Source organism: Alosa sapidissima, chromosome 11 (assembly GCF_018492685.1).
Source record: "Alosa sapidissima isolate fAloSap1 chromosome 11, fAloSap1.pri, whole genome shotgun sequence".
NCBI lineage: Eukaryota > Metazoa > Chordata > Actinopteri > Clupeiformes > Clupeidae > Alosa > Alosa sapidissima.
Genome location: NC_055967.1, coordinates 37,883,475 through 37,910,596, shown reverse-complemented (window position 1 = coordinate 37,910,596; position 27,122 = coordinate 37,883,475). Strand labels below are relative to the sequence as shown.

General features: G+C 41.0%; 2 protein-coding genes and 1 non-coding gene across 3 annotated transcripts in view; 2 read left to right on the top strand and 1 right to left on the bottom strand.

Moving 5' to 3' along the window:
• The window catches only part of plxnb2b (plexin b2b), a 112,483-nt gene extending 111,466 nt beyond the window's left edge, over positions 1-1,017 (bottom strand). Inside the window, exon 1 of the mRNA XM_042109659.1 lies at positions 608-1,017. Within this exon, the coding sequence (XP_041965593.1) occupies positions 608-698 (91 nt within the window). The 5' untranslated portion in view covers positions 699-1,017. The remainder of the gene's footprint in view (positions 1-607) is intronic.
• Positions 1,018-11,134: 10,117 nt separating this feature from the next.
• The window catches only part of shisal1b (shisa like 1b), a 101,252-nt gene continuing 85,264 nt past the window's right edge, over positions 11,135-27,122 (top strand). The window contains 2 exon segments of the mRNA XM_042109495.1: positions 11,135-11,159; positions 11,656-11,764. The gene's annotated coding sequence lies outside the window, so the exon portion shown is untranslated.
• LOC121724720 lies at positions 13,116-13,256 on the top strand. The gene has a single exon (XR_006035272.1). It is a non-coding gene; the product is annotated as a U4 spliceosomal RNA (small nuclear RNA).

The window sequence follows — 27,122 nt, the reverse complement described above, 5'->3', positions numbered from 1 at the left end:
TAGGACTAAATGACAATCTACTAACTGCCATTGCATCTTTACAACAATGATGAAATAATGACCTATTAGAGCTCTAAAGGGCATCAGCATGACCAAACAAATGTGGATGGACTGGTTTTGCCCACAACTTGTTGGGTTCACATGCAAACACCACTCGTAATCCTGTGTTCAAGGAATGCAGGAAACCAGTCTTCAGTTGTTTTTTAAGTTATCCAATGGACTGTGAATTAGCTACAATGACAGCGCGATACAGTGAAACGATTCCGCCCCTTTACAAGGAACGATCGCTTGGAAATCTGGCGAGTTAGCTGAGCAATGTGACACCGCAACGAACTTTATTCTGTATGGAGAGTACAGATTGTAATCACGTTCTTTAGAATTAGCTTACATTAAAATATGCCCACATCCACAAGAATGTTCCTAACAGCAGAGTAGCACTGGACGTACAAAAATAGCTATTGGATAGAAAAATTGCGATGCAACGGTCTTCTCGTAAATGTGGATTTGTTATCTGAATAGTAGGCTACCTAACGTTACGCGCCGGGTATGAAGCACACTCATTCAGAAAGGTGTAGTGAAAGACAGCACGTTTATGGATCTCACTCACCTTGGTTGAACAGTAGTTGCACAAACGCACGCAGTCTGAAACTCGATTCCTCCCCCTTAAAACAAAAAATAGATCCCACGGAAGGATGCATGAAAAGTTCACATCTTACTCTTCCTAAAGCTCTGGATGTTAACAGACCAGCACCATTACGTTGAACCGCGGAGGACCGAATGACAATCCGCTGAAAGCCGACACGATGTGAAAGCTACCTAACAAAAGGCATCGGTAAATAACAGGGACTTTCTCCACGCCCAGGTAGCACACCACATGACGAATCCAGGTGTGTTGTTGAGTATTGAACAGCAACGGGCTGAGAGACACACCTGTGTGAGCTGTTCTCATTCGTCCGCTTCCTCCACAGGGAACCAGGAAACTGGGGGACAGCAGGACGAGGGAGAATCAACTGAGAGCGGAGTAGAGGAGCATTATTCTCCTCCCCTTTTCTGTTTCAAAGGGGACCGTCAGATAAAATCGACACAGTCTAGGGCAAGATAGGGAAGAAAAGAGGACCACTTGTTTCTCCGTTCTCCGACTTGACTTGACTGAAAGACTGTTTGAGATTCTCTCCCGTGTATCCATGCTATTGGTTACTTCCTCCACATCCTGAACGTTTATTTTCTAACAGATCTTAAAGTGGTTTCTTTTAATCCAATGCAGATTACTGTGTAAAGAGAGATTATAGGCATTTCATTCGTGCTCAAAATCTATTTTGCATCATTGCCACAGATGCATTTTGCTTGTCTTAACTTGGTTGACTCACGTGGCTATCCATTGGAGTATCTTACAAATATGGCATGATGTAGGTTATGTGAAGTGCTAGGCTAGTGAATGGATTTCGTGGCCTAATCTTTATTGAATTGCAAAAGATGAAATTGAATTGCAGAAATTCAAGAGCAACTATCTGAAGGCCTTGGCAGAAGATAACAAATCTAATTCAACTATGCGTTGATATTTCAAGAGGGGGAATGAAAACTCTACATAAACCCAATAAAAAATAGTTCAATAGTTAAAAATTGGTATCTTCTCCCACACCGGTTGCTCCTTACGTATCTGATATGGTCATCAAGCACATTTAAATATTTCTCAAAAAAGTTATTTTTGTGTGTGTGTTCTGGGAGAATGGAAAAGTTGTTGTAGGGAATTGGTGTGTGACGTCTCTTTCTCCCTACTCAGCCAGGACACTAGAGATGAGGCTGGACCTGCAAACCTGCAAAAGAATAAACACCTGTGTGAGAATACAAACCTGCAAAAGAATACACACCTGTGTGAGAATACAGATACCAGGTTCAGTGGTCCATACAATCAGACAATTCACATCATGGACTCATCAACATCTTTGTTCTTTGCTTTGGAATAAGGTCAAAGGTTTTATATTTGTCAATCACCCTAAACCTCTAAATGAACAAGGAGAAGCTGACATAATAACTGAATAATCTCACAAGCATGATCATCCCATGAAGAGCTTTACCTTTTATTGTCTTGTGATTTTGAGGCACCCGCCAATCTCCCACATGGAACAGCACAGCTGCAGAAAGCCAGTGTCTCTGAGGTAGTGTTCCTGCTCAGAAGTCCCTCAGTGTTAGACCAATGGACTCATTGCTGAATCTGCACACAGTTTTACACACAGCTAAAATATCTTTGTTGGTCTTTACTGTATGTGCTCCATGTTACATATAAGTTCCATTTCCCTAAAACACTTTAAATTATTTTAAACACAATATATGCAGGCAAAATGTAAAGAATATTTCTGACAGACTTGCAGCATTGTTATTTGAGTTTCCAGCCTTATCAGTCTCTAGTGCACCAATATGGTTTAAGGTCCCTCAGGATGAATAAAGATTCTATCTATCTATCTATCTATCTATCTATCTATCTATCTATCTAATATTTACAAAGGAACATGCTATCCACACTTCCTCATTGTAACTCAGTCCCCACCTATGTCAGAGCAGGGTGGAAAAACATCCTGTCCTCAGAAACTCAGCATGCTCATCATGTCTGTAAGGTATGTTTTGAACTTGGAGAGTGTTTTTGCCCAACATGGTCAGACATTCTAGGCAGGTTGGAGCTTGTAGTTCCGAGAAGAATTCGCCCAACCCCTATTAACTTTGACTTCATAATCTCACTCTCCTGTGTGTGGGACTGTCTCTATTGACTGCCAGGCCGTTTTGCGGGCATTACGTGTGGCTTGCAGGTCTGTTGAGGGTTGAACTGTGCGTACTGGGTGTCACTTCATGGAGTGATTTATGGCTAAATGGACCTGTCAGAGGGGAGCTCAGTCTCGGCTCTGCCCCATAGGCCGGTGGAAGCCGTCCAGGCAACGGACGCAAGCCTGTCTCAACGCTGAGGACGCAAGCCTGTCTCACAATGCTGAGGACGCAAGCCTGTCTCACAACGCTGAGGACGCAAGCCTGTCTCACAATGCTGAGTACGCAAGCCTGTCTCATAACGCTGAGTACGCAAGCCTGTCTCACAACGCTGAGGACGCAAGCCTGTCTCTCAACGCTGAGGGAGGCAGCAACGGACGCAAGCCTGTCTCACAATGCTGAGGACGCAAGCCTGTCTCACAATGCTGAGGACGCAAGCCTGTCTCATAACGCTGAGGACGCAAGCCTGTCTCACAATGCTGAGGACGCAAGCCTGTCTCACAACGCTGAGGGAGGCAGCTCACAACATATCAGAGTGGTGCCACATGACAGCAGTAAATGACCGGGATAGGGAGGCAGAATTGGAGGGACACAGAGGGAAGCCGACCACCCTCACAAGTCCTCACACTTGGTGTTGTGATCAAGACAGGAAAAGTGGGCCAGGGCGAAGCATCTAATGTGCAGACAGACAGCTTACGCATGATAGACAAACACTCAGAGTGTGGAGGCAGGCCCTCCGAGAGCATTGGCTTTCTCAGTAGAGCAAGATGGTGAGTGGGGCAAATGTACTGGATATGGGTGATGACTGTGGCTCCCTCTAGTCAAGAGTGGTGTCATATAGTCCATAGATTACAATCTGTTCAGCTGGAGGACAGGGGATCTGAACACAAGGGAGAAACACAAAAGAAGAATAACATTTTATTTCATTTTGACATCCAATGATATTTATAATTAGATTAAAAAGCACTACACTAGCAAAATGTACTCTGAATAACCTTGACCACTGAACCTCTTGTTGCTCTTATGCCTAGTAATGAGTTGAGTCAGGCCGATATTTGAGCTGAGAGCTCCCCTGGCCTTTCAGGGATGGTGCAGTTGGAGTGCCCTCTTCTGTTCCCTTTGTGCACTGTTCCAAAATAACTCCAGCATTCCGAGGAGCATTCCAGAACTCGTTTGAGCTGAGCACTTATGTGCGATTCTTACTCAGTCACAATAACACTGCATTTACAAAATTAAGAGTTTTCAAAATATTGCAATGATTCAGCATTTCAAGGATCTGAAAATACAGATGTCTCAGGTAAATAAAAAATGGTCGCCGGCGGCGATATAAGTAGCGAGAAGCTACATCAAGGCGGGACTTCTCCGGTGAAGTGAATTTGAATAAACCAATCACATGTAACCAGTGTTAAATTGTGATCTATCGATGTATATTTTATTAATTAACTTGGGCCTGACTCTGCCCACTTCGAGCATCTGACTTCACTCTGGCAACAGTGCACACGCACTGCCGGCAAAATACGCTCTCAAACTCGCACCCTCAGAGTTAAACCGATATTCTCACAAAAGCAGCAGCGCACAAACATTTCTGTCAGTGAGATTAAAGCACTCATAGGGAGTGTGTGGGAAGCGACACCACCTGACATGTTGCACCAATTGGACTGCTTGGAATGTATGGAGCATCAGATGGTTCAAATAATGTGGGAATCACACACATCTAAAAAGAAACGTTTGTGTGGGAAGACAAGACATGTCTGGTCTGAATGTTATTCATGCATGTGTTTGTCTGAGTATATGTGTTATTCATGCATGTCTGGTCTGAGTGTAAGTGTTATTCATGCATGTGTTGGTCTGAGTGAAAGTGTTATTCATGCATTTGTTGGTCTGAGTGAAAGTGTTATTCATGCATTTGTTGATCTGAGTATACTGTAAGTGTTATTCATGCATGTGTTGATCTGAGTATACTGTAAGTGTTATTCATGCATGTGTTGGTCTGAGTATAAGTGTTATTCATGCATGTGTTGGTCTGAGTGTAAGTATTATTCATGCATGTGTTGATCTGAGTATACTGTAAGTGTTATTCATGCATGTGTTGGTCTGAGTATAAGTGTTATCCATGCATGTGTTGGTCTGAGTGTAAGTGTTATTCATGCATGTATTGGTCTGAGTGTAAGTGTTATTCATGCATGTCTGGTCTGAGTGTAAGTGTTATTTATGCATGTGTTGGTCTGAGTGTAAGTTTTATTCATGCATGTGTTGGTCTGAGTGTAAGTGTTATTCATGCATGTGTTGGTATGTGTATGTGCATATGTATGGAAGATTATTAGACTCAAATGTTTTGTACGTATGTATCACGCTTTGAAACTGTAGAAATGATTTGTAACTGTAAAAATGATCCGTACAAGTAATTGTCAAAATTACAAATATGCCCTACACTTAGTTAGTGAACTTAGATTCCTGATTGGCTAGCCAAACCTGAGCACCGCCATTGGCTATTCAACAGGAAGTGCCAGAATGGTCTCAAAAGTACTCATATACTTGCAGAAAATACTTGTGCGAGCGGCAGAGATTCGTAATGGCAGAATAGCATTGTAATTGAAAGACAGCAACTGTGGAAGGTTTAGTACCTGTGGAATGTATTTGTAAGTGAAGGACATATGAGTAATACATAAAATCGTTAGTGTTATTTTTTTGTTAAATCACAAATCATTTTTACAGTTACAAATCCTGATACACACACACACAATACATATGAGACACTTCTCATCCCTAAGGTGGTGCAAAAGTCTGTGCACTTGCAGAAAAGATTTGTAACTGTAGGACAACTTTTTGTGCGTAGAATATTGATTTGTAATTGTAGAATATTTTTGTAATGGTAAAATATTTTTAACCGTAGGATGATTTGTAGCTGTAAAACCCATCCGTACCTGTAGAATAGATTTGTAAGTGTAGGGCATATTTGTAATTTTTACAATTACTTGTACAGATTTTTACAGTTACAAATCATTTCTACAGTTTAAAAACGTGATACACAAGTACAAAACATTTGAGTCTAATATTCTTTCATACATATGCACATGCTGTATGTGAGATAGAGACACATAACATTTGCAACAAAATGTGTCAACAAATGTTTACGTCTTGTTACAGAATACTGTAAATACTGTACCTTATCCATAAATTGGGATGAAGACTTAAGTCAGACTTAATACAGTCAATTCAACTAGTACAGTCAATTCAACTAGTCGCCTATCGGACTGCAGTCAATTCAACTAGTCGCCTATCAGACTGCAGTCCTGCTCATTCTTCTCTTATGATCAGGTATACTGGAGGGCATTGCATACTGTACACACGCACATTCATCATCTTCACACACACACACACACACACGCACATGCATGCACACGCACACACACACACACACGCATGCACACGCACACACGCATGCACACGCGCACACATGCATGCACACGCACACGCATGCACACACACACACACACACGCATGCACACACACAGACAAACACATGCATACGCACATGCACGCGCACGCACGCACACACACACACATCCATACACACACAAACACACGCACACACACACACACACGCATGCACACACACACGCATGAACACGCACACACACGCATGCACACATACACACACACGCATGCACACACACAGACAAACACATGCATACGCACATGCACGCGCACGCACGCACACACACACATCCATACACACACAAACACACGCACGCATGCACACACACACACACGCATGCACACACACAAACACATGCATACGCACGTGCACGCGCACGCACGCACACACATGCACAGACACAAACACACGCATGCACACACACACACACATGCACACACACACAAACACACGCACACGCGCACGCACGGACACACACACTCACACACACAAAGACCACTGATTAATTCATCTGAGTGCCCTCCTGCTGTTACTCTTAGATTCTAGTGCGATGTGTGTAAAAAATATAATTTTGAGCACTGACCACTGCTACAGCTTAGATGATCTTGGCACCATTTCTTCATTTGGGAGATATGGCCCTGATGAGTAATTACAATAAAGGAAGGAGTCCTCCAGAGCCTTGCTCTAGCCTAAGCTGGATCTGCCTTGCTGGAACTCAAAAGTCTTTCAGCTTTACACAGTAGTTAAGCTTTCAAAAAGGCAAGACATGACTAACTTTAAATTAGGAGTCCCTCAACTGTAAAGAAAATACCACTGTTTACAGCTGTTTCGTGTTGTGCTTCCTAGTCTTTGTGCATTTTGTTTTTTGTTTTTTTTGCTGTGAACAAAATTGTATGACTGCACTATGATGAAAAACATCAGTGCTGGTGTGAATATTCACAAAATGTTTATAGAAATCTGAATTTTATGGATTGAGAGGCTCAAATGTTTATAGAAATCTGAATGTTATGGATTGAGAATGTAGAAATCTGAATGTTATGGATTGAGAATGGCTCAACGCCCTGAACCTTGCCAGGCCCAGGCAGCATCAATAGAGTGGACCATGTTGGCTCATACCTATGACATCAGCATCAATAGAGTGGACCATGTTGGCTCATACCTATGACATCAGCATCAATAGAGTGGACCATGTTGTCTCATACCTATGACATTACTGTAGATGGTAACACCCTCTGATTATTTTCATTTGCTTATTGAGACTCATGACTCAGAGGAGTTCCCTTTCATTTGCTTGTTGAAACCTTTTTTCTTTTAGCATTTTTCAAAATGATTTAGTGGGTGGAGTGGGTGGTTCAGAGCTGGGGTTGAAGTTACACTTTAACAAAAAAATAACAGATCAATGCTGAAGCAAGTATTGTATTATTTTTGCCCAATAAATCATTGAAAATCAGGAAGTGTTTGGTTTAAGCTATGAGATGTGCACTGAGATGTATGGTTCACAGTGCTGGCTGTGGCAAATCACTGTAGCCACAAAGAACCTCTGTGGCCTTGACCTCAGGCTAATGTTGACAGAGAGAAAAAGAGGCACCAGTTGGTGCATCAAAGGAGAGAGCCAGCGAGCTCCAGCTCTGGACCGGCGCCTCGTGGGCCTTGCAGAGAGACGGGTATTACGTGGGTGCCCGCCGCCAAGCCTCTCACACTGAGCCAGCACCCGCGCTCTGCCATCTGCCGCAAAACTATTTTCAGCCACCAGCCTCATGCCTAGACGGAGGCAAAGGGGACTTGGAAAGGTTGCTTCTCTCCAGTGAAACTAGACATTTGAAGTACTTTGAAATATTATGAAACATGGTATTGCTGTCAACACATTTGGGCAGCTTTTGAAGATTTGTTTTGAATCTTCACGTATCACAATGCAAAGTGAACTGCTTCTGTTGGCCATGAGGGAAAACTGGGAAGGTATATTCTCTGTATTTCTTTTTTTCGGTCACGATGGGTCTTAAGTGGCAGATTGTTACTAAAAGTGAGGAGCAGCAGCGTTCATCAGAGATTAGGTAGCAAACATGGTGTAATCCACTTATCTGCATACTCACCTGTTCCTGACTCCCTGCAATCCAACTAATGCAAGGCCCATTGGCCTGTCAGTAGCAGCAGTAAATCCTTTCCCTGGTGTGTAAACACGGGGAGCTTTTATCCTGCCGCCGCTTATCTACTGAGCTGTGTGAGTCCCAATCTATTCCCACTCAGGTGTGAGTCCCAATATCTATTCCCACTCAGGTGTGAGTCCCAATATCTATTCCCACTCAGGTGTGAGTCCCAATATCTATTCCCACTCAGGTGTGAGTCCCAATATCTATTCCCACTCAGGTGTGAGTCCCAATATCTATTCCCACTCAGGTGTGTCACAACAACTGGCAACAATGTTGTGCTGTAATGGTGACACCGCTGTGACTTGTAAGTCTGATGACATCTACATCTATATGCTTGAATGTGTTCGACATCTTCAAATATATGCATGTTCTTTTCCTAACTAAACATAATGATCTACTAATAAAAAGGTTCAAAGAAACACAAAGTAATCATTACCTCTTGACCTAACCAGCCCCGAGGAGGGTCAAACATGTGTCAGCTTGTAGGTTCATGCAAGAATTCATGATTTGTTCAGCACAAGACTCCTTTCTATGTATGTCTATGTCACAGAACATGCATTGCAACTCGTATATTCAATTTGCCTAAATAATTTGGCAACATCAAATCAACGTAAAACGTTTTTTCTAAGAAAATGACATTTAATTCCGACGATCCCAACTATCACATCTCTGTTGGGATGGCACTTGGGGTGGCTGACAGGATTCTGGGGGTGTTGGGATGGCACTTGGGGTGGCGGACTAGATTCTGGGGCTGTCCTGTGCCACCCTGTGCCCTGCATCTGGCTCTGTCCCTTCATATCAACACTCAAATCTCTTTATGAACCTCTGTCCCTTCATATCAACACTCAAATCTTTTTATGAGCCTCTATCCCTTCATATCAACACTCAAATCTTTTTATGAGCCTCTGCCCCTTCATATCAACACTCAAATCTTTTTATGAGCCTGTTGATATTGTTAAAACCTTTTCTTTTTTGTGAAAACATAGAACCTCTTGAAGAGCAAAACTAGTCAATTCTGATTCTACACGGACACCATGAACAATGGGAAACCAACCAAATTGCATACTGTACCAATGAGTCATATGGCTGCTCCTTGACTTTAAGACATGTCATGACTGCAAGCCCCACAGGGGAATTTAATTTGCATTGATATTTGCTCTGAATGCCAACAAAATGAAGGAGCTTTTCACCCCCTTAATATGACGTGTCATTCAATTCAGTGAGCACAATAGGGAGCGGCTACCTTTTATGAACAAAAATGGCATAAGAACAATTGTTCCTTTCTAATTATTATTATTTCATTAGAATTTAATTCCTAGTGCCTATCAAATCTTCTGAGGAACTTGACAACATTCATATTTTGTTTATCTAATTAAAAGTGCAAATTAATATTTCAGCAGGATTATAGCTGAGGTATTAAGCAAAGGCGTCTGAGTGAAGAGCAACAGGCTCTGATGGTTTGTTCTTGAGTCCCAGGCTGCTATAGTGTCCATAGTGTCCTGCATGCTGCTACAGTGTCCTGCATGCTGCTATAGTGTCCTGCATGTGTGAGGAGTCCCAGGCTGCTATAGTGTCCTGCATGTGTGAGGAGTCCCAGGCTGCTATAGTGTCCTGCATGCTGCTATAGTGTCCTGCATTTGTGAGGAGTCCCAGGCTGCTGTAGTGTCCTGCATGTGTGAGGAGTCCCAGGCTGCACTGTGTCCTGCATGTGTGAGGAGTCCCAGGCTGCTATAGTGTCCGGCACGTGTGAGGAGTCCCAGGCTGCTATAGTGTCCTGCACGTGTGAGGAGTCCCAGGCTGCTATTTCAGCCGGGTGTCACTATACAGCAGGAGTATGAAGGATTTACACTGGGACTTTCAAGAACAACATTTAGTGAGTAAACCAGTAACATGGCTGAAAACCAGAAGATATATTCTAAAAGAGAAGAGAACAAAAAAAATCCTCTAAAGGGAAGATTTCATTTTGGCCTTCAAGGCATCTTTGAAGAATTTCTGTTCTTTACGGAAATCTGACAAATAGGCTACACATTAACATGACATACAGTGTTATATAACATATTTCACCTTTATATTTCAATGGTATAAATCTACATTTCATTTAACCTGAGAGAATTATTAGCCTATCATAGCCTATTATCCACTAGGCTTTTATTAGCATATCATAGCCTATTATCCACTAGGCTTGGCTACTAATATGAATGACAACTTCCACATAACAGTCCGCCTATCGACATGAATTAAAATAGTCTAGGATAACCTTCAAGCCATTTTAAAGGGAAACTTGGCATGATTTCCCCCTCTGCTGGAGAAATTGTGCATTATGCTATTTCAAACTGTGGAAAAAGGTAACGATAAAGCACATTGATTTGTTTACAAGTTAGCAAAACGGTTAGCATAAGTTCGGCAGAACAATGTGGATGTTACAAGGTAAGAAACACGATTTAAAACGAGTTTATTGTTTCTCACTTCTCTTTCCGGGACGGTAGTCTCAATGTTGCAAGGTTGGTTTTCCGCCTGGGGACGCTAGGGGCAGCGGGAAAAGTCACAATTTTCACCGGAACAGGTCATTTAACCATCCAAATGAAATAGTTGCCAAGTTCACCTTTAAGAATGATAAAAAGCTGGAAGATAATTAGTATCCATCGAATTTACATCACATGCACCAACATAAGGAGAGACTAAGTCAATTAAAGTCCTTGGCAAGTCCCTCCACTCGGCGGCCATATTGCAACGCTTTTTGGGCACGGGCACTTATCGGGCATCTATTTTGTCAGAAATGCGTGTGCACAAGGCTTCACGACAACAACCTTGCTCCAGCGGTGAGATCACAACACATGATTGGCACTATGTATTCACATGTCGAATGTTTTGCCGCAGAAGGTGTGGGATGTGTAGACAACTGCCATATTGGCGTTACAAGCTAACCATGCATTTGGAGGATTTTTTGAGTGCTGTATCTCCAGAAAGTCTCTGGCTCAATCCATTGGGCCAGTTTCAGTAGCCTACGCATACGTGGATTGAGCCTAGCTTTAGTTGGCTTTTAAGTCAGGGTTCATTAGCCTTTGAGAAACCAATCCTATTGTTGTTGTGAACATATTTGCCCAGTTTATCTAGGCTAATATAGTGACTACAGTGGTGGAACTCCTGCCTAGGGAAACGAACTGACATCACTTACAAAACGTGCTCAACAGGATAAAGCAGCAGTGCACCTGGCTGAGTGAGAGCAACTGCTTGCAACTGTTATTTTCTCTGCTTATACATTCAACTCTCTTTTTTACATTTTTATTACAAATGGCGATTACTATCATCTAATAGAAAACAGCAAGCTGGCTCTGGCAGACATGTGCAGGCCAAGGAGATTTACTGTGCAAACTATTTCCCCATCAATCAATTTCTGCCACAATCTTTGGACTGAACATTTGAGGTAAGTCTGTTTTATATTTTTGTCAATTTAACAGCAAGTATAATATCTGGAAGGAAAAGATTATAGTCATGTAAGGTCACTTAGCTTGTCAACTTATTAGCTATCGAACTTGTGACCTTGTGCTTCTGTGGTCGTCGTGTTGGTGCGTAGCTAACGAACGTACACAAATAATCATGTAATAAACAAACACACCTGTGGCTAACCCTGCACATGATTGAAAAGATCTAGCTTATCCTGTCTTGTTATTTTTTGCAGAATTAACCTATCATGCAACTCAGTTATCATTCTTAACCCATAGGTTACCTAATTTCCTGCGTGAAAGCTAACTTTAGTATTACTTCAGTACCTCAATGTAACACCTAGAGTTACAATAAAAGTGGCAAGTTGCCTTACTCGCATAATCCATTTTAGCAGTTTGCCTTGCCTGTCTAACAAATGAAGTATCAAAGTATTTTACTATTTGGACTAGTGTAATTTTAGAATGTGTATCATGATTATAACTAATTTCATTTGTCGATGTGGAAATTGTGTTGAGTATTGAACAGCTCATGGCAAGCTTTATGGCTACCTCACCTGTAGTTCAATTTTACTGCAAACTATTTCGCTTTTAAAATTTTAAATGTAGGCCTACATGCGAGACTTTTGGTGTAGGCCCTATTGTTGAGTACGTGCCCTATACCGCCATCTAGTGCTTATATCTAATTAGAGGGACATGTCTGCTTAACCAAGACAATACATATTCGTCTTCTTCAAACATCAGTTGACACAGACAGCAATGATGACATCGTGTTTCTTAAGCAGGTGTTGTTGTGCCAGAGACGGTTGATAAATGAATCTTTGGTTGTTCATGTTGAATTGATAGGGGTCTTGTGTGATTGTGAGGGGGCTGTGAATGGTGAATGTGTTTGTTACGGCATTTGTTAGCCTACACTTTCGTCGTAAGCCAATACAAACTCCTGAGTGAGTGTCCTGCGGTTAATTCAATATTGTTATTGACGTTCAGTGATCTTTCAGTCTATTTACGTTAATTTGCAGTTCTTGTGAGCAGAATTTATTTTATTAGGAATTCAGTTCATTTCGTTGTTGCTGCCGGTTGCTGCGGTTGCGGCTGATACACTTCCTGTCTGCTTGGCACTACCCATAATGCAATTGTAACGTGTAGAAACTACGAATGTTTACAAATTCCAAATAAATGTAAACTTTGCACTCGTACTCAAGAAACACAATGAAATCACATGCATTGCCTTCAATAGATAATAATTTGAGTCTACTTGCAAGCGTTGTCTTTCATAACCGTCATAGTAACATGCATGCCCAGGTTAATCATGTGTTCCTTTTCGACGTTATAGTTAGCTTTGCGCAGTGGCAGTATCGTAGCCTATGAGGTTTATCCGAGGCGCGATTATTGCTAGTTGAAAACTTTACCCAATACCCCGCCTTGACGACTTGAAATATAGTCGGCAATGGCAATTTTTGACAGTCTCTACAGAGACTGAATATATGGTGAAATATAGTAGTTCTCCCTCAGATCTTTGTAGGTCTGAATGGATAAACAGAGTTGTTGTGAGACAATTACATACAGTATTAAACTGTTGCAGTGAGCTCGTAAAATAGGGAATGGGGTTTTGTTTCACAGCTCTTATTGAGGGTCTTCCATTATGAACAATATGTGGATACATTTCTTTAAGGTACACTGCCATTTTTTATAGGTTGCAATGAAGTGGGCTAGTGATTAGATGAACTATAGTGAAAGTCATCCTCAGTAGACAAAGACATGAGGTAGAACTTAAGATAACATGTATTATGTTATAGTGTAGTGTAAACAGTGTATGTAGTGTTGTAGTGTAGTGCAGTGTTTCTCAAACTTTTTCAGACCAAGGACCACTTAATCAATAAAAAAGCCTCACGGACCACCTAGCTAAAAATACATAAATAAATTAGACCTACTTCAATAGTAAATTACACAATAGGCCTACTCACTGAACCACTTTGATTGTATTATTGTGTCAGAGAATTCATATGATTTAAACTGGCATGGCTTACATAGGCATGTTGCAGAAATGTTTGGATTTACATGCAAGTTGGTTCAATATTGCAAACAACTCATCTATATTATATTTTACCACGTCTGCTCACGGACCACTTGGGCTAGCTTGCGGACCACCAGTGGTCCCTGGACCACACTTTGAGAAACACTGGTGTAGTGTAAACAGTGTATGTAGTAATATGTTGCCTCGGTTATTTGCATGGTTTTTTGGTTATGGTGGGGTGGGGGAAATGTGATTAGCAAAGACGATCACTAGATGTCACTGTGACCCATGAAAATAAAATAGCTTACAAAAACGCATGATGTAAGAAATACACATGAAGCAGGACTGTGCACATATTGATGGTTATAGAAATAATTAGGTCTATAATTTCATATTTTGTTTGGCATCCTCAATATGTGGGGGAAGTATTTCTTAAGGGTGGAATATCACTGTTGCCTGACCCAGAATCTGTGTTTGAATCAACAAGGACAAGTAGGCTACCATTATGCCCTTAAACTTATATGTGAGGATGTTTGTCACTGCCTCAAAAACGGAAAGGTAGCTATATTCCAAAGTTCACAATAACAACAAAATGTATGAGCAACCTCTAAAGTGAGTTCTGAACACAAGGGGTCTGTGTGAGTTCTGAGCACAGAGGTCTGTGTGCTTGTGTTGTGCTCTGCTACTGTGGCCCTCAGGAGATGCTGATGAGCAGTGCCAATCGTGGATTAGATATTCCAGTGTGTGCTTACTACATGCATCTTTTCAATAGTGACTCATCTGAGTTTGGAATAGAAATGAGCCAGGCGCTACTTGTTTGGGTGCCTGAGCCAGATCATTGGATGTGTGTGTCTGACAATTGATTTGATGCTGGAGAAAATTAAACCTCAGTCCAATCTGAGGGCACATGAATAAGTAAATGGAAACATTTTTTACCCCCACAAACATAATTCCTCACAAGGTCTGACTCTCATTAAAGGAGAATTCCGGTGTGTTATTGACCTAAAGTGTATTGAAACATGATACCGAGTGTGAACGTATGTCTCATAGCCCATCTCTGCTTGTTCCCTGCACTCCAAAATCTGGCGCTAGTTAGCCGATGCTACCAACAGCTTTTTCAATAGTGGTGCTTCGGCATCGGGCTAGCCATGCAAATAAATCACTGTTTTACACCCATTTACGAGGCTCAATGTATCTCCACACTTCATTGGTAGACTTCCGAGGGCCCTGACATTTAAAACGAGACATTGAGAACTTTGAAAAAGCACTGGTAGTTTACTTACAAGACGATTTATACAGACAGTATCTTCACGAAGTTTAGTGTTTGCAGCCATCTTGAATTTAGTCACGATAAGTCGAGCAATGAGTAAGAATGAACAGGTATGATAAGGGATCAGATTCCAAAAATAATTCAGTGGAAATGCATGGATTCCAGTTTCTTCCAGTAGCAGCAACTGGAATCCATGCATTTCTCAAAGGGCCCTCGGAAGTCTACCAATGAAGTGTGGAGATACATTGAGCCTCGTAAATGGGTGTAAAACAGTGATTTATTTGCATGGCTAGCCCGATGCCGAAGCACCACTATTGAAAAAGCTGTTGGTAGCATCGGCTAACTAGCGCCAGATTTCGGAGTGCAGGGGACAAGCCGAGATGGGCTATGAGACATACGTTCACACTCGGTATCATGTTTCAATACACTTTAGGTCAATATCACACCGGAATTCTCCTTTAAAACCAGTGTTTACTAGCAGCTATTCAATGATATATTTCCCCACTAGTAAAGAAGCTTCGTCCTGTATTCAATGATATATTTCCCCACTAGTAAAGAAGCTTCGTCCTGTATTCAATGATATATTTCCCCACTAGTAAAGAGGCTTCGTCCTGTAGATTGAAAGTATGCCACTCTGTTGTGAGCGCATGTATTTTCAAATTTGATGGTAAACAAACTTGTAATAGGGGAATTGTTCACCTAGCATAGCAATATAGCACAGCTGTAGCATGTCGCTATTGAGAGAACCAGCCATGCAACTTAAGGAATAGCGGTCGGAAGACATCTCATCTCGTGAAACATTACCTTGTCAGTAGATATAGCTTTTTGGAGTTTTTGCTTGTTAATTCTTCACCTCCACAACAAAAGCATTTTCATTGTGTACCGGGGGAACAAGCCACGAGAAGTAGGCTATTTACAACAGCAGAGTAAAATATATATCGCGACTCTAAGGGGGGATCTACAGTCACCAAAAATACCTGAACCACCATAGTATACTTTTCTTTTCTTTTCTTTTAGTGTTACTGACTATATATAGGCCTAGTCATTTCTAACCTCCATTTCTAAGCTTGATTAAGTCACACATTGGGTCCATCACAGTGAAATATAGTGTACAATTATCATCTAAATGGAATAGCCATAGCATCAGTCCTCTAATTTATTGTACCATTCAAATCATATGGGCTAATGCGGGCATCAATCCCATTTGGTTCAGCTTGCCCAATGGACAAATGAATGTCCCATTTTGCTTACCCAGTCCCAGACCTGAGATGCGGATGCCCATTGTCAGTATAGGCACTGAATACTAATTTTAACATCACTTTTCCCACTTTTTAAATATATATATATATATATATATATATATAAATTTTTTTTTTTTTTTTAACTTTTTATTTGTTTTGTTGTATGTCTTGGTGTCACGGGTACGCTGGCAACTACGCCGCTCCGTCCGGCATTTTTTGTATTTGTCATGTCTTGATGTCATGGGCACGCTGGCGACTACGCTGCTCCATCCGGCATCTTTTGTGTTGTTATATGTCTTGTTTGTGGAGCGCTTTGGGTTGCACTCTGTGCATGTTTAAATGCACTTTAAAAATAAAACTGACTTAACTGACTTGACTTGAATAATAAATCAACCTCATATTATATTATACTGGAGCTTTTAATAGCCTCTGCTGCATGCCTACTGTTCATATTTTTGGTATTATACACCCACTTGGTGGATCAAAACGTGTTTATACATTTGATATCTTTTTCTTTTTTTTTTCAAACAGATACTGTATCTCTTTGTATTGTTTTGTTATAGGTTTTCTTTGGCAACACTGCTTCACTGAGCAATGCCAATATTGCTCCATTAAAATTGACATATAGGCTGTGACGCATGAAAGCAAAAATGCCTATGTCGTATTTCATATAGTTCCCATGATTCCTCAACTGAGCCCATATAAAATTGCGATACATATGTAAAATTACAGTAATTTAACTGTAGATTGCAGTAGGCCCGCACGATTTGAAAAATAAAAATATGAATCACGATTTTTTTAGCATAGAATTGATATCACGATTCTCTGCAACGATTTTTTCCCCCTCACGAAGTGTAGCACATTGTGCATCGCCACAAGCCTGTAAACATAGAGGCTTCAATGAATAAAGAAAATACTGGCCATTCAGGGGGTCGTTTCTAGAAAAGTTAGCAACGACGACATTGTTCGCAATTCGCTACCTCCGACGTTCGAACACCGTAGTTCCAACAACGTTGTTGATGATGCAGCGATGCATATCACTGGTGGAAACAATGGCAACGTGTAATACCCCACCCCCTAGAAATGTCACGGCCTATGTTGACATTTTTCTAATTTAAACCAAGTGATTAATGCTGGCATTGTCATTGCCATCAGCAAAAACCTAAACCTATTGCAAGCATACAAAACATTTAACTATAGCCGACCAATATTAGTCATTATTTGGGTTAAATATCTATGTTGGAAAAAATATATAGCCTGGATGAATTACTGGGAATCTCTCGTGGCTTAAGGGCAGAGCGTCTGTGCACTGCGCGCTCGGCCGGAGTTCGCATCCTATCTCTTCTTTTCACCTCTGAGTAAGAGTAGGCCTACGAGACACAACAATAGGTATTGACCATTTATTTACTCTACATCGAGAGACCAATAGGTACAAGACATCAGTCAAAAACAATTAAATACGTGTCACACTAGTTCACCTGCAGGTAGCGAGAAGCAAGACGACAATCTCACATCATAAGAAAATCGAACCTACAACGCTGGGATAACAAGCCACCTGCTTCAACCACTACACCCAGGGCCGGCCCGAGGCATAAGCGAACTAAGCGGCTGCTTGGGGGCCCCTGGCCACCAGAGGGCCCCCAATCAACTTTCTTTTTTTTTACATAATAAATAACATAAACAAGTGACATCAATGAATGAATAAATGAAACAATTAATAATTTAAAACAGGAAAATTCTGATTTCATGATCAATATGCCTGCCTACCTCTACTGTGTCTGCCAGCCTTTGAGTCACGCGCATGAACTATACACCTCGGGTGCATAGACAATTTGTGCAGACACTGCATGAAGTTCAAAAATCGGAAGAGACGGTAATGTTAAGAAAAGTCACAAAAAAGGACGTATACCTCTGGTGCCGAAAACAGAAAGAAGAAAATGACAGAGGAGGAGAAAAACGAGCAAGCAAGATACAGGTATGTTTGCATGATTATTTACAGTATGTTTTGTGCTTGAGGTAGCACTAGCTAGCTAGCTGTCATGATCTAATATAAGCCATCACCAGAGCTAAATCCCCGCCATCAACAGAGAAATGTCTCCCATTAATATATATTTATCTAGGTGTATTTCAGATGTCAAGGATATTGGGATTGTTTTGGATGTTTAATCAAGCATGTACCCTAGCCATAGGTGGGCTTATGTTGTAAATTAAAGTTAGCTAGCTGACTGAAGTGGACATTAGCACTACAGTAGCTACATGAAAACGTACTGTAGCTGAAGGCAAATTTACCACAGAGGGATTGTTTCTGATTTCGCACCTGAAAGTGTTGATAGTTTATTACTGTTCATAGTGGTAAGTCTGATAGCAACAGCAGGCTAAGCCCAGGTTCCCAGTCCCAACCCCAACCCACTGACTAGCGCGACTCTGGGCATCGGTAACGTTCCAGCTTCATAGGCAAAGATGGAACAGTACGTGCGCTCTGCTCTAAGATCTTTGGAGAGAGATGGTAGTGTTTGAGAAAATATACCATGTTGGGTGGGGAGACTTCGGTGATGAAAATAGACTTACATTTGATTAGGATAGTGGCAAGTGATGTAGCGGTGCTACCCTAATATTTAGGCTGCAGTAGATCACCATGTTAAGCGTTCACCATACTGCACTTAAGTATACTTTTGATTATGCCTCATTTGCCAATAGAATATGAATTGTTACATGTGGAATTGCTTGTTGATGAGTGTAAGTAATGATAGCAAAATAAACTCATTCTGCTCCATCAAATATGCACTTATGCAATATGTTTTTTTTTTTTCAGAGACACTGTTGAAGTACTTTGGCGCACATCTCTACCACTACCTAACTCTACCTCATCAAGTGTCTGCCTCCATGGCTGATGACACAGAAGGTGAGGTTTTCTTGATGGCAAATGGTTACATAGCCTGTTAATATGACATGACACATTTAACATAGTTTTTGTTTTATTTATTTATGTATTTATTTAATCATTGCAGGTTCGTCCACTGCAGAGTTGCAGATACCTGAAAGCCAGGAACGAAGTAGGAATAAGTATCTATTTTTTGGGACATTTTATTTTTGATTATTAATGTTTGTCTATTTTGGTTTTATTTTGTAGTTGAAGATTGCTAATTTAATGCACATTTGCGGATTTGTTCTGCAAATCTGTTGAAAAACAAGTCATTAGACGGATGTACTTATTTACAACAAATACAAATGCTGTTGTATTTTGTTATTTGTCAATTCAACTTCAGTAAACCACCCTTAGTGCTTCACTTTGAATATGAATGTTTCAAATAAATCTGTAAATAATAAATAAATTGGTACCCTCTAAGATTAAAAGGTGACAGGGTTGGTGTAAATAACAACTAATACATTGGTTTACCAAGCACATGGGGCCAGAAGTCTAGAGCGGAGCCCCAAAACATTTTTGGCATGTGAGCAAGGATGGATTACTGAATGAGCCTACCGAGTCCTTATGCATCTGTGTCCAGGGGGACAGTAGTTCATAATCAGTCACTGTATTAATACATAACCTCACTGTATTAATTTATAATATGACATTATAGTGTGAAGTTATTTATCAATTATCGCCAAGCACAGGTGACTCTGCGTTGTGGGAGGGGGCCCCCAAATCAAATTCTGCTAAGGGCCCCCAAAAGGCTCTGGCCGGCACTGACTACACCATTTCTCACTGGACTGATGTAAGTGTCTGTGAAGATTATAATATTAGCTTTTCAAAAAGCAAGGCAATACTCAAATTAACATAAAAAGCAAGTATGAGCCAAGTAGGGGAGTCAGTGTCTTAATCAAAATAAAGCTTACAGGATAGATCAATTATTGAGTCATGGGATAAACATCCACTTCGTAATTTTTGGTTAGGCGGTTGTTATTTTTGGTTAGGCGCTCCGGACACCAACAGGAACTACCAAAGAAACGACACAAGTCGACTGCCTAGGGGCAGTAGTTCAAACGACCAAACTTTGCGAGTAAAAAATCCCCCTCGCTCGTTCTGAAGCTCTTTTCCTTTTCTTTGCATCTTCCGTCAAGGGTTTTCGCTGCTTCTTCGCCGGCTCTGCCATTATACACACGTTTGCAACAATCGCTAGCGTTTCGTTAGCCTGCCTCTGTGCTGTGGATGCAGGATGTAAACTGATCCTGCTTCGGTCGGCGGGTACGAAAACCAAACTTATAAGCGGGATATTCTTCCTACAGGCAGTAGGGGCGGGCGAGAGAGTCTTCATTCGCCCTGTAATGAGTCATTTAACCATATACCATTTAACGATTTAAACATATAACGATATATATCCCAATATTTTTTCCGTAATGTTAGAGCTGTGAAATGAAATGTTCAGTCAAATATGAGTAGTTTTATTAAAACTCACTACTCAAATAATAATGTAAACATAAACACTGTATAACAACTGGACTGCCTTTTTTGAAATCAAAGCTCTGTAAGGTGCTCATTTAAATAAAAAAATATCTTAAATAAAAATGGCTATAAAATAAAATAGGCCAATATTGCTCTTAAAAAATATATTTAAGCTTATATGAGAATACAATATTTTTTTAGTTTGACAACTATAAATGGCTTTTTAAAATCAAATTACAGATTTTCTTCTCTTACAAAAGAACAAAATATGACAAACCCTAGTAAGGGCAGCATTTATATATAAAGAGATAACAAACTGTGAACTGTCACGCTCATGTAAGGCTCACATGTCCTGCTTGACCACATATCGCTGGTCAACGCTAAATGGGTGACGTTAGCAAGCCGGTTTGCAAGGCTCTGTCTGACTTCACTGTACATTTGTGGCAGTGCTTCTCGTGCAAATCAGTTGCGACTGGGACATATCTCGGGTCCATGGTTTTCATTAGCTTTTAGAACCCAACCTGTTCCACTGTTGCAACAGGGACCATGTCTTTGGCAATGTGAGAGGACACCGCTTTTGTTATTGCACACCACTTGTCGCTTTTCTTCTCATACGGCACACTGTGGAAAAAATGAAGTTTTGCAGTGAGCTTTGTTTTGGGGCTGGAGCTTTGTCGGGTTGTGGACGGCTTGGGTCTGTGGCTTCTGCAGCACGCAGTTTCACACACTCTTCATATTGCACTTTGTGGCACGTTTTCAAGTGGTGAACGATTCTTAGTGCTTCCACCACTGGCTGCAATGTGCTTATGGCACTCCCTACATTCAGCGTGGTTTTGTTGCTCATCTGAAAATTTGTGTCCAAACCATCTCCAAATTATATATATAAAGTATAAGTATATATACTCTTTTGATCCTGTGAGGGAAATTTGGTCTGCATTTAACCCAGTCCGTGAATTAGTGAAACACAGCACGGTGAAGCACACACTAATCCCGGCGCAGTGAGCTGCCTGCAACAACAGCGGTGCTTGGGGAGCAGTGAGGGGTTAGGTGCCTTGCTCAACGGCACTTCAGCCGTGGCCCACTGGTCGGGGCTTGAACCGGAGAGTACTAACCAGTGGGCCACGGCTGCCCCAATTATTGAGCTCCTACTTTTTCTTTTACTAACCAAGAGACTCTCCTCCGCATGCTCAGACGTTGTTGCTTTCTCCATGTTTGTTGAAGAGTGCCGGAGTGTCTCTGCCTGCCCCTATATCGATAAATGCGATATGGTCTAATTCCATATCGCATTTTAAATTATATCATTATTATTATTATTATTATCAAGGATACAACCCACCCTGCACACGAACTGTTCAGCCTCCTGCCCTCTGGAAAGCGGTACAGGAGCCTCCGCTCCCGCACCACCAGACTGGCAAGTAGCTTCATCCACCAAGCAATCAGGATGCTGAACACTCTACCCACTCTCCCATCACTGACAGCCCCCCCCCCACCCACCAGCCAACCAGGAAACTAGGATCCTGTCTACCAAACCCCCCCCCCCCCGCCATGTGGAACTGCACTGTGACTGCGCAGCCAAACGTGTTGCTGCTTCACATCAAGCCTGATATACTTGAAATTACTGCATACTGCATATCAATGTACATATACAGGTCACACAAGCACAAGTTTAAACTTCATGTAACTGTTAAGACTATATAAATATACAACACAACTACCTCTATTTTTTTTTTTTTTTATATATATGTCCTATATTTCTATTTTGATACATACATGTTCTATATTTCAGTCTTGCACTTTAATTTAATGTTTATTGTCTATGGCTATGTCTATAGTATGTCTATGTCTGTATTTAAAGCATGTCTATGTCTGCATGGGAAAGTAAGAAACGAAATTTCAATTCTTTGTATGACCAGGCATGTAAAGAAATTGACAATAAAAGCCGACTTGACTTATATCGATATATCTTTTATATCGATATATCGCCCAGCCTTAGTCAGCTCTGTGGTAATATCATGACTAAGCACTGTTTGGTCAGCTCTGTGGTACTCACACAGTAACTTTGCTACGCTATCGAAGAGACATAAGTAAAACTATGCAGAAAAGATACTTGTTTTATCTTGTCATGCTTGTCAATAAAGGTCCAAGGCACTCACCATGTAGCTCGGGCAAACCTCTGGTCATCTTCATCATGATACACTTTGTCAAACTTAACTGAGTATTTTATAATTGAAATTATTTTTTTACAGCTTTTTACAATGTGCACACATAGATAGATAGATACTTTATTGATCCTCAAGGGGAAATTCAAGATAGATAGATAGATAGATAGATAGATATCACACATTTTGATAATATAAAAATAACTTAGTTTTCTGAAAGGGGGCTACTGCACTGTAAAAAGGGAAAGTCAGGGCTGACATGAAACAGTCTAGTTTTGAATAAAACAACCGTATTGAGTTCACAGTCATTCCAATCGAGCAATCAATTGTTCTAATTGAATCACGTGAGTTACTGAGACAAAGGAAAAGAGACTTTGTCACTGTTACTAAACCACAAAAAAGAAATTAAAATCTTTCAAACACAATGTTATTACATTGAACTGACATATTTTGCCACAGCAATGAATTTATCCAACAAAATCTAACACACATGGGATGCCTTGGTGTCACCATTTCATTGTGTTCCCATGAGCCTTGGTGTCACCATTTCATTGTGTTCCCATGGGCCTTGGTGTCACCATTTCATTGTGTTTCATGAGCCTTGGTGTCACCATGACCATGTCTTTGAAAGAACACTGTTATAATCGTGCAGCTAACAGTGTTCCCAAAAGTTTTCATGAGATTTCTGAAAGAGAGTTAGCTTAGAGACTAGTAGCATTTAGAGCTGAGTTGTATCTTATGTTATGCTTTGAGATGATCCACGCGTTTGTTCCCACCATGACTATTAGGTATTGAGCACAAAGTATCAGTTTCCAACCTAAATGAACGTGTCTGAATACAGTGGCACAACATATTCAGCTTGTTTTTATCAAAATTTATCTTCCTTTAACATTGATTAAAACTTAAAAAAACTTAACTTAAACAATTATTTTGGAATTTGTCCCCAAATTGGGTAATCACAGTATGAATCAATTTTATAAACCGAAAGAGAAATGCTTGACTATTTCTAGACCTTTCATTCATGTGCAACCAGTGTACCAGTACACGCTAAAATCAAGTCCAGCATTTTTGGGGGCCAAGCAGCGAAGCTGCGAGGCAACCCATAGTGATTCTCTGTGTTCTTATTATTATTATAACGAAACACTCATTTGCCATTGAACCATACAGTAAAAAGTTGGGAAATTTGGCACATTGATTCGGTATAGTCATATGATTAATTTCACTAAGTTTCATGTCAAGTGCTCTAGCGCCCCCAATGTGTCAGATTTTGCATTACATCTATGCGCTTAAAGTTTCAACCATACAAATTGAGGTATACTTGGAATCCTTGGATGAGACCGAACTCAACGCACCCCATGACGTCAATTTCCGCCACGTTGGATTTTCCGCCATATTGGATTTAATCAAAAACACTTAAAAGGAATCAAAGGTCATAAAGTTTGTCCGATTTTGACAAAACTTGGCGCAGATGATCGTCAGACCATGACTCACAAACGCATTGCTTTTTGGAGCCATATTCAGAACCTGAATTCAAAGCCGCCAAACAGGAAGTGAAGTAATAGTTCAGTAAAGCTTTAATGTATCAAAACTAAACTCAGTACATGGGCTCAAGACCCAATAAGGAGGAGGCTCAATAAATTTGATGACTTTTGACCTATAGGTGGCGCTGTAATGAGCAAAATTACATTTTGGCCTGTAACGGGTAATGTGTTTGAAATTAAAACTTGCTATTGGTGTCTGTTAATGTTAATGTTAATGTTAATGTACTAGTGGTGTCTGTGGGAGATCCTAAGGCCGACAGATGTGAATTTGTGATGTCAACGTAATTGATCCGGCTGCCATATTGGATTTAATCAAAAACACCTAAAAGTTTTCAAAGGTCACAAAGTTTATCCGATTTTCACGAAACATGACGCAGATGATCTTCAGACCATGACTTATAAATGCATTGCTTTTTGGAACAATATTCAAAACCCGTTGCCCGTGACGACCAATCAAGTTTGGCGGCGAAGCCGTCAAACAGGAAGTGAAGTAATATCTCCGCTATGATTTCACGTATCAAAACCAAACTAGGTATATGGACTAAGGACCCAATCAGGAGGACGCTCAAGAAATATGGTTAAATTTGACCACTATGTGGCGCTATAATCACAGGAAGTGGGCTCATATTTCTGCAATACTTTCACGTATCGAAACCAAACTTGGCTCATTGACTCGGGACCACATCCTGAGAACATACAATAATTTTAGCGACCTTTGACCACTAGGGGTGCTATAATTAGCAAAACGTTCCCGTATCGACACCAAATTTGGTACATGGACTCGGGAACACATCCTGAAGACGCACAAAATATTTAGTGAGCTTTGACCACTAGGGGCGCTATAATTATCAACACTTTCTTGTATCGACACCAAACTTGATATGTGGACTCGTGAGTACAACCTGAGGATGCACAATACATTTGGTGGCTTTTGACCACTAGGGTGCTATAATTTGCAAAACTTTCTCGTATCAACACCAAACTTGGTATGTGGACTCGTGACTACAACCTGAGGATGCACAATCAATTTTGCGACCTTTGACCACTAGGGGTGCTATAATTTGCGACACTTTCTCGTATCGACACCAAACTTGGTACAAGGACTCGGGACCACATCCTGAAGACGCTCAATATATTTAGTGACATTTGACCACTAGAGGCACTATAATTATCAACACTTTCTCGTATCGACACCAAACTTGGTATGTGGACTTGTGACTACAACCTGAGGACGCACAATACATTTGGTGATGTTTGAGGCATGCTTATTTGTGGGGGGCTATTGGGGTGTGTGGGAGAGGAGGTTTATCTGTGTATATGTGTGTGTGTGGGATGGGGGGTTAATTGGGTGTGTGTATAATGTAACAACATTGGGTTGCCATGACAACTCCTGCTCAACTGCTTGGCCCCCACATTGCTGCTTGCAGCTATATTTTTTGTTTGTTTTTGTCTATTGAACATATAGAACATATAAGTATTGTGTTTGTATGTGCAGGTACAGATGGGGGAGCTCTTTGCCTCTAGGGTAGGCCTAAGGGTATGTGGAATGGCTTTTTAAAAGGATCCCCCCCATTGCTTCCTCTGGGTCCAGGTGCTTTTAATTTGATCTGTTCTTTATAAGATTATGGAGAAAGCATCGCAGCTCTGCACTCGCGTACTCCGCTGAAGTAAAGCACCTCAGTAGATCATTGAAATTGTTGTGTTGTGTTTTGCATTTTGTGGCATCCTTTTGTGATTTATGTGTTCCCGCTGAGTAAGGTTAGATATAACAAAATGGAGAACCCTTAGCGAATGTTCACATTTCTTTCACAAGACCCTTTGAGATTTTAATAGCTGTAAACTAGAGCCAGGAAAAAAGATCCATTATCTGTCATCAGGGTGTACTCAGGAACGTTCCAAATTGAGAGCGCGTGCTTTCCACTCTAATGCTGTTATGGTCTTGACTGACAAATGGCCTCTCTACACAGTCCATTATCATAGTCTCCAGTGTCAATTTGAAGTTTAAAGGGCCTTTTGCTACCAACAGATCAACAAAAGATGGGTCTGTCTACATTTAAATGGCCTGTTGACTTTTAAAAGCATGTGCAGTTTCGCCATTATGGTATGGCTGTAAACAGTATAGTTTATGAACCATATAATTTGTGCCGTTTTACAGTATACATTAGCATGGCCTTAATTGCTTTTTACAGGCAATTTATTTCACATGATGTATTTTTAAGTTTCTTACTGTAGATGTAAGGCTCTTTGTCGACTGTTGTTTATGAGGCACTGAAACTGAAAATGTTTAGTTTGCATATTTATTTTTTTGTGTGTGTATTTTTATCCAGTGTGTGCAATGCTGAAATGGCCAGATGGTACGATGGGTCAAATGAACATGCGTCCAGGTTAGGCTGTGTGAAGGACCCCAGAGATGGGTGAAGCACTAAGTTTGGGGCATCCTGGGGTGGGAGAGGCATGGCGGTGGATGCTGACTGTTTTGCCAACACACCTGGCTCATACACATTGTGGTGAAGATGCAGGTTTGGTACCCTGGGTTGGAGGCCTACACACTACACAAAAACATTACACACCCAACACACACACACGCTACACACACACACATTACACACACAGCACACACAACACACACACGCGCACACACACACACACACACACGTAGCCTTGAGGAGCATGGAGATAAGGTCTGTCTGTCCTCTTACAAATCTTCCATTTGGCCACAGCAGATCACAGTCA